At 34.9% G+C, this 8561-nt stretch overlaps 1 protein-coding gene across 3 annotated transcripts in view; it reads right to left on the bottom strand.

Moving 5' to 3' along the window:
• LOC110456143 overlaps window positions 1–7132 on the bottom strand; it is an 11235-nt gene extending 4103 nt beyond the window's left edge. Inside the window, exon 1 of one of the 3 annotated variants that reach the window (XR_002463560.1) lies at window positions 7009–7132. Coding sequence is in view for 1 of the 3 variants with exons in the window: in XM_021506712.1 (XP_021362387.1) it covers window positions 57–227 (171 nt within the window). In the remaining 2 variants the exon portion in view is untranslated. Of the gene's footprint in view, window positions 1–56; window positions 565–1615; window positions 1711–7008 lie in introns of those variants that run through there. The other 2 variants (XR_002463561.1, XM_021506712.1) reach the window with 2 other exon arrangements.
• Window positions 7133–8561: the final 1429 nt, after the last annotated feature.

Genomic DNA, 8561 nt, shown 5'->3' with positions numbered 1-8561 from the left:
CCAAATAAAACCGTACAAACGGACTTAGGACGACACACTGGGTCTAGTGCACCTACCTCACATCGGCCAATGTCAAACGAACAGTCAACAAATATTACACATGTGACTACAGCGCACAACAGCATGTCCTTGTGCGAACCTGAACGCGTTCGTAAATTAAAATCCAATGAATGTGAAATCCCAAGTATCTTCCAAGGCACAACAATCACTGGAGGAACCTTTAACATAACTATAAACAATAACACAACGATGTCAGCCCCCAAAACGAAACGACCGAGGGTGTTGTATTCTGACTCCGAGTGAACTTTTCGAAGCGTGAAGTCAGGGAGTGCAATTAGTTCTGTGTGTTTTCGTTAAAGACACTATATCGCTTAATCTTATGACAAAAAATGTTAATATACAATATAACGTTGCTAATACTACTAATGTATAAAATATCTAAATTTAATTATGACTTCTATTTATTATTGACGTTGCGGATTTTTTTTACACACATTTGCAGTACAGCGGCTATGCGTGTATTCATGCGCCATTGATGATAGTACGGTGCATCGGGGTCAAAAATACAACTTCGCAGTGGAGGTATTTTTACGGTATGAAAATGTGGGAGAAAAATAATCAATCACTTCTGTGTGATATAGACAGAGATATCTCAACCCTCGGGATGAGATATTTTTTTTAGGTTTAGCACTCGGCAAAGCCTCGTGCTAAACCTAAAAAAAATATCTCACCCTCTGGTTGAGATATCTCTGTCTATATCACACAGGAGTGATAGATTCTATTAGTCTTGAACAAACGGATACGTCTAGTGGGTGTTTATTTTTTTAGTCTCAAATTCTTAATTTGTTGCTAAAAAAAATATTTTATCAATTTGTCGAAAATTAATAAACAACCCAAACTAAATAACGTACGTGTAATTGTTTGTTTTTATTTAAACTAGGCGATCGCAAATGTTCAAAAGGAGATGAAAAATGGAACTTGTGTTTGGAAAATATTGGATATGAATATCATCATATGTATAAAACAAGTGAATGTGATGTATTTGCAAAGAGTATTATTCCTGTATTATCTTACAAATCCAACTGAAATGCTGCAAGCGAATTCCAGGTAATTATTGTTTTTTCTTTCTTAAAATATTCCTTTATATATATCTCAAACAGGTATAATTCTTATGATATTCTCTTTAGTGGTATTATCTGATAATTATAATCAGTATGTATATGAATGATATTGAAGCCGGAGCGTAAGTTATATGTACATGTATCTTATCTATACATCTTACAACACAATATACATGTATACATTCTATGCACTATGTTACGCTTAATCATACTCATTGCTGTACCCACGGACTTAGATAATCTAATTCCGTGCTGTAACCTCAAGTTACACATTTTCGTTTGTCTGAGTGATGAAAACATAATCTGAAATCCGAATTACTTGTGTAATTCCTTCCTTAAAACAGCCTTGAACCAAAGTTTTGTATTGCTTTCTCTTGACAGCCATTTTGAAATGTTTATTGCACAAACAGCACTGATTTCACTATCCTAAACAATAGTGAACTAATCCCAACTATCATCTGGTCTTTGCTTTATAATTGTTTATACGTGGTTACCTGCAGCTATTGTTATTCCGAAGGTAAATACCGCAAGGTTACTACTACCAATGGTTTCAGCCACAGGAACCCGTGAATTTGCTTCAGTTCTTTGTTTGTACCTATCGCGCCGTGTAGTAATATTATATGTTCTTCTTCCTCTTCTTCCTCTTGTTTTTGTGATAAGGCGTCATGTAGATTAACTTAATCTGAAAATTTAGGAAGTATAAATAAGATGTTTTAGTGGTTAACACTATTTCTCGAAATAATTGCCGCCCTCCTTCTAACCGCACCAAAGAAATGTACCCTGAACGTTTTGCTATATCAAGCTATGAAAATCATTCGTTTGATACAATCAAATCGAACGATCTGAAAAACACACCTTTGGCTCAGCGACGATCGCCTCGATATGGGTAGCCCACATATGTGACGTCACAAGTTCAACGCTGCCAAAACAGCCCTATACCGGGAAGCTTTGATCAAGCGTTCGATATGTGAGCTTTTTAGCTACTTATATGATATATTCCGTCGTCATTTACTTGTGTAGGTAATATTTAAAGTACTGCGTACATATAATTTGTTTTCCCCATATTAATGAAGAAATGAGTTCCTACTGAGAAGACAAAGCATGTGCTGTATGCGGGTGTCCGAACACATATGCGGATGCTATCTAAATGTGAATCCGTGTTTTGACATAATTCGTTAATCTAGTGAATGTAAATATTATACTTTTTAGTATTGAATTGATCTCAAGAAAATTTGGTGATCACCTATATACAATACAAAGCAATTGAGTACAAATTGAGTCAAATTAACGTAGGCGCACCCCACCCCTTTTCTTTACAATATGTAGATATACGTTTGAAACAGACGAAAACATGCACCGGTACAATAATTTATGCTCAAATTGAGCAGCAACCTGATTATTTTTACCCCCAGTTATAAAATCTTGAAATATTTTTTATTCTTAAGCAATCCATGGAATTTAACACATAAGAGATATTGTATTACACACCAATTTCAAATAAAATATCTTGCAGAGGGAGAACCGGTCCGTTCAAGTCTCACAGAGATTAGTAATATATAATGTGCATAACAGGGTCCAGCATTATTTTCCTTGTTAATGACTTTCATCTGTCCTGTGATGCAGTTGTACTGACTTTGATTTTCATATAATGTGACTCTTTGGCAGTACTTACACATTTTATTTATTTATCTTTTTCTTGAAATTGATCCTTATACCAGAAACGTAATATAAACGTCTCTGCTTATACATTTCCCCGTTATCTAGACTGAGGACATTGCAGTTAAATGGAAAATTGGAAGACATATAATCTTATCGCATGAATATGTTTATATGATTCCTTGATAAAATGAGCATATTTTAGCAAAGATATGGTTTATTTATAAGTTTATATTTTAGATGAATTATGCGATAATTTACTGATGTAAATTAAATATTTATAGTGTTGATAAATATGTTTAACATGTGTGTATTCTAATGTTGATTTAGGCAGTTATGGATGTAATATGTAATGAGTTGAGACGTAAATAAATAAATAAATATAAATATACTAACTTCATGTACCCCCTAGCCCACCTGCTAACATCCCTTTGATGTCATACCTAATGTATATAGATGTGTCTTGGGCCTCCTGCTGCCAGCACTGGCCACGGGTGTGTTTAGTGTTATTTACATGTACACAAATGTCACACCTAAGTAGGCTAAGGGAGTGGATCGAGACGATTTTCATTATTGAACCAATATGTTAAATTATAACTTGGGTATATTACATGTATATGAAAAGAAAAAGTTTAAATCTCATAATACAATTATATTTTTGAGATAAATATAATCACGGAATTAGATTGTCTTAGTCCGTGATATAATTTAGCATCGCATACAGAAGTACTGTATTGTATACAAATAAATGTGTGTCGGTATTTTGCTGTTTATTTGAAGTGTCGAACTAACCAGAGACGTATAATCTAAGTCAGTGATACTACTGGCTTTATATGTATCTTACCTAACATAAGGAAGACACAATATCGTCTATTTGTCATTAAATGGTAATACTGAAAAAATGCCATACATTTTATTGACATTCAAAAACAGTATATACCAACGTTGAAGTTATTTTGTAAGCATTTTTCAATGATACATTTCCGGGGGGTTTTGGGACCGTAGTGGTGCCACAGTATGTGACTGTAGAGCAGGGAATATAAAGTGTATACGTCTGTGTAGAGTAAAGAAAATAATTGGAAACTCACTTTCCAGCTGAAATAAAAATCATTTTTGATTGACAACATTGAGAGTATTTGCATTTATTCGACAAATTTCTTATCAGTGGTCAGAATCAGGACACGAAATGCTTCCAGGGTGTGTTAATAATAATAATAATAGTATACAGCATTTGATATAGCGCTCTATCTAGCTAACATATACAATTAATACAATTAGCATTTACATTAATCAATTCAATTTTTAAGAATTCACAGGAGCTGCCTTATCAGGCACTAACTACTAGTCCTATGCCACCTGGCTAAAATCTCCCTATATGTGTATGCCTTCGTGTGTGCTGGAGATGTGATGTGTTCTGTTTGTAGTGGAACCGTGCTTCAAACGGCATTATTTAAAGTGCCACCTCACTTGAATGCTACAGCACAGATACCGCAACATCCACCCCAGACCATTTCATACTCCACCTGGGTTGTTGGAGTGGTGTGGAGTTGTGTGGAGAAAAACACTTTCTCTGATATTCCATGCGTGCGACGACTTCGAGGATCGAACCCCGGCCGCCTGCGTGGAAGGCCGAAGTATTAACTACTCGACCAATCCGCCCTATTCAGAGTCGTCCGTTTGATATCAATTAAACTCACTGTATGGAAATTCTGGCATATTTTATATGGCTGAATACCATCTTCATAATGTTATCTTCAGCACAATCTGATTCCTCAAAACTAAAAAAGAAATATTAATCCGCCATCTGACGCTGTATGGCCATGGCTGTTCTCTAACTCACCTATTCCGTCTTTGCGTATTGCAGAGTTATCTTCTCTTGTGAGCAGGTATTGATTGTTACGTCACTTGTTTGTGAGAGAAACGTCATCAATTTTTGAGAAAACGACGAAATTTTCTCACACAAACAAATGACGCAACAATCAATACCTGCTCCCAAGAGAAGATAACTCTGCAATACGCAAAGACGGAATTCCTGCCATGATGACTGCTAGAGGCGTTTAACTTGTGACGTCACAGCCGATAGAGTCCCATTCACCGCGAGTTACGATTACGACCGGTTTTTATGCAGTTTTCGACATTTTTGTTTCTATTTTCATTCAGGGTACACTTTAAGACTTGCGGGTCCCTGTGGACGCAGATACGTCCTTTGTCGACGTATATCTAGAATAAATTTCTCCAGAGAAATCTGAGAATTTAGGAAGTAAAAATTAGATGTATCTCAACCAACACTTGAGGAGAATGATTACTCCGACATATCAGGATAAGTCCAAACAAACATTATTGTAACTAATTGAATAGCTTATACTAATTTGTATACGTCTCTGATTGAATTTTTCTTTATGCGTCGGAAACGTATGGTTGTCAGACATAGATAGCAAAAGACTGCAAGGGATTAGGGGGTTGGATTAGTGTTTATCATTTGAAATAACGCTATAATTATGTCTGAATGTGCTTTATGTATTTTATATCAATTTCATTCACATGAGATTTAGATCACTAGTACCGTAAAAAAAAAAAAAGTGTGTGGGGGGGGGGTTGGGCGGTACCGATGTCATCAACGCCGACTTCACTATCTGACGAATGACGGCATCATTTCTTTTAAAATAATTTTCTAACTTACATAATAGTTTTAATTTTTCAGAAATTCCGTTCTTAAATCTGCAACAAAGAGGTATTTTGATAGGAAATAAAATATATCATTTATATCTTATAATTGGCACAAACATGTCCAGTATGTAAAACCGTCCTATTGTATGGTGACTATATGTAACATCTTTCAGATATAAGATAACCAACTGATTCGTGTGTCAAGAGGTTGAATGAGTTTAGTATTCATTTCGAATTTCAAACGAACAAATCAAACTTTACACTGTATCTATTTAAAATTTTCATATTTTTCAACTTCTTTTATATCTCTAAGCACATTTTATTCTACTTATAAATTATAAATGTATGTTTCTAGTTGTAACTATTTTATGATAATTTCATCAAAATCACAATGTAAATCCTAACGTGTGAAGTCATCTCATATCAAATCCTTTTTGCTAATTTACCTGGATATTTAAACCAGAACAGACCGGTGTGTTAGTTACGATGACCATGATTGCTATCAGGGGTGGCCTTAGTTCAGCGGGGGTGCACTACCTCTCACCGGTACTTCACGTTTAGCCCCCTGGGTATCCACATTTCAGTAAAGCCAGAGCACACGCATGTACGTACTGGTTTGGTCGTCTACTGAAAGGCTGCAAGGCCGTACGTATAATACCGAACGTAAAACCATCAAAATCAATCTGTACTGGCTCTTATTAAGATTCAGCTACCGGTTGTTGTCAGCACGTCAGACCAGAAAGGTAAACATCGCTGAGCAGACGCTTTGTTTAAATAAGTTTATTATATAATTATATAACTATTTTCAGACATTTCAGAACTCACATATTTTTAAAATAATCAGCAAAACGCATATTCAACGCACATTCAACTCTAAATTTAAAACGCACATCAAACGGTCAACGGAAACGCAACGCAAACGAAACGCAAACGCAACGCAACGGAAACGCAACGCACTTTTGGTAAAGAAAAACGGTCTAGGGTCTGTCNCTATCGTAATCTGCTAATATTGTATTGAATATGGCAATTTATCATATTCATTAATTAAACACATAAACACCCTGACACTATAAAATATACATGCTCCAAGTCAGGAACCGTTACATTACATTTATTAGTGCATTTCACAATTATTTTATGTTTTTTAGCAAAACAAAATGTCCGAAATATTTTTATATCCTCGACAAGGAAATGAGCATCTTGTTTTTACGATACAAGAAATCATTATATATTATTTGGAATAATGCTGCATTAAAAAAAATGAAGAAATTTTATGAATCATGATACAAGAAAGTATTACATTTATTTTTAGAGTGATGTTGACTTATAAAAAAAAAAAATTTATGAAATGCGTCTAATACACATTAAACGGATTAAATTGATTGAGATATTATTTTACCTTTAATTTAGTTTTATGCAAAAGGTCGTCTAATCGGGTTAATAACTATGTATATTTTCCAAACAACAGAAGTATCACAATTTCTACCACTGAAGATTAAATATATTAGAAAAAAAAGAAAAACATTGTTCTGAAATAGGCAAATACCACAACATGAGGACTTACCTTATCTTTCAAGCTTGAGTTTATTTGTACAAGCTATGTTTAGGGCAAAACTGTCGCTGACATTTATATGAAGGGACACGGATGTTGTGCAGAGCCTTCACCAGCTGTTCAATTAGGTGGCAAAGGCGGAAGTTAACGGCGCAACAGTAACAGACGATAGCCAGAGGAAACATATGATACAGGCCGATTATCACGCGTACGTCGTTATTCGGAGAATATACCAGTCCATATGGCGTGATGTTGTAGATATGGGTAATGTTATTGCATATAATATTATGTAAAAAGGTAGTTAGCATATGTATGTAAGTCAGCAGACGTCAGGTCAAATATTAATTGGAGAATGAGAGGAGGATGTTCTTTATTTACATATCTTTTTAGCATATGTGCATACCACATCGATGAAGCAAATAAATAATCATTGAAATAAGTGTACTGTCAAATGAAATTAAACTAACTTTTTGACGTTTCGTAAGTAAACTTATCGAAATATATTAACTGGACCGGCATCTGACGTTCATGATCAGCAAAAATTGCATAAGAACTGTTTATGCTATCTCGGATATTTCAGTCTTGAGTGCTGGTTCAGGATAGTTTTTTAGCGAGTTTTAAGTAATTGTACCATAGTCCTTTAAAATAAAATTATCCATAAAATGATAATATGTTGTGTACGGTTTCTTTATGCGTCATATTATATTACCATGCTATTAAATCATGACCTACTACACTCATATTCTTTTAAATGTTATTAAGTGTACCAAAAAGAGCGGGGGGGGGGGGATTATTCCGTTTTCTGATTATTCTCTATTCTCATTCTCATTTTTTCCCAACAAATGGTATCTGGCGTTTTCTCAGTGACTACACTGGCTAGATACTAAAGAAACTATACATGATCTTTTGCGGGCATGAGTAGTTGTGCATTTCATTGTTTGATGACTCTGATTGATTGACACATGTATGGGTGTACGCCAAGGTGATGCAAACGGTCCCATTCTATGTCCTAATCTATATGGCATTGACGCTCGTTCTGGTGCACAATGTACTACAAGTACCACATGAGCGACTTGTATAACGGCCTCCGTTATAATTAAGAACCACTATTGCTTGGCCGTGGTGCGTTTATACGGCGTTAAATGTTGGTTATACTCTCAATATTTGTGAACGGGGTCTTCTCATTTAGTAAATATTAGGGATATTTGTATGAAAACAATATCGAACATTCGTGCAGAGTAAATACTGCAAAAGTGTTTTCAAGGAACAAATACAACTTAAAAACTCGAAGAATTGTACACTCGGTGCAGAATTATCTAATTATCACCCATCACAGAAGGTTTTACGTTGTTAATTTATTTATCAAAAGATCTGACAAACAATAAGAATATGATGACTGGAATCTGAATTTGACGTTAAACTGTCAGCGAGGCCCGGATACAACAAGTTATAAGCCCATTAATAATAATAATTATAATACTAGATTTGATCAAGATCAAAACACGGGATTTCCAACAGGAAAATGATCAAAGATATGTTCTCGGACTGACGATCGCTTCCCTTTT

Source organism: Mizuhopecten yessoensis, unplaced genomic scaffold (assembly GCF_002113885.1).
Source record: "Mizuhopecten yessoensis strain PY_sf001 unplaced genomic scaffold, ASM211388v2 scaffold8537, whole genome shotgun sequence".
NCBI lineage: Eukaryota > Metazoa > Mollusca > Bivalvia > Pectinida > Pectinidae > Mizuhopecten > Mizuhopecten yessoensis.
This window is presented reverse-complemented; position numbering and strand designations above follow the sequence as displayed.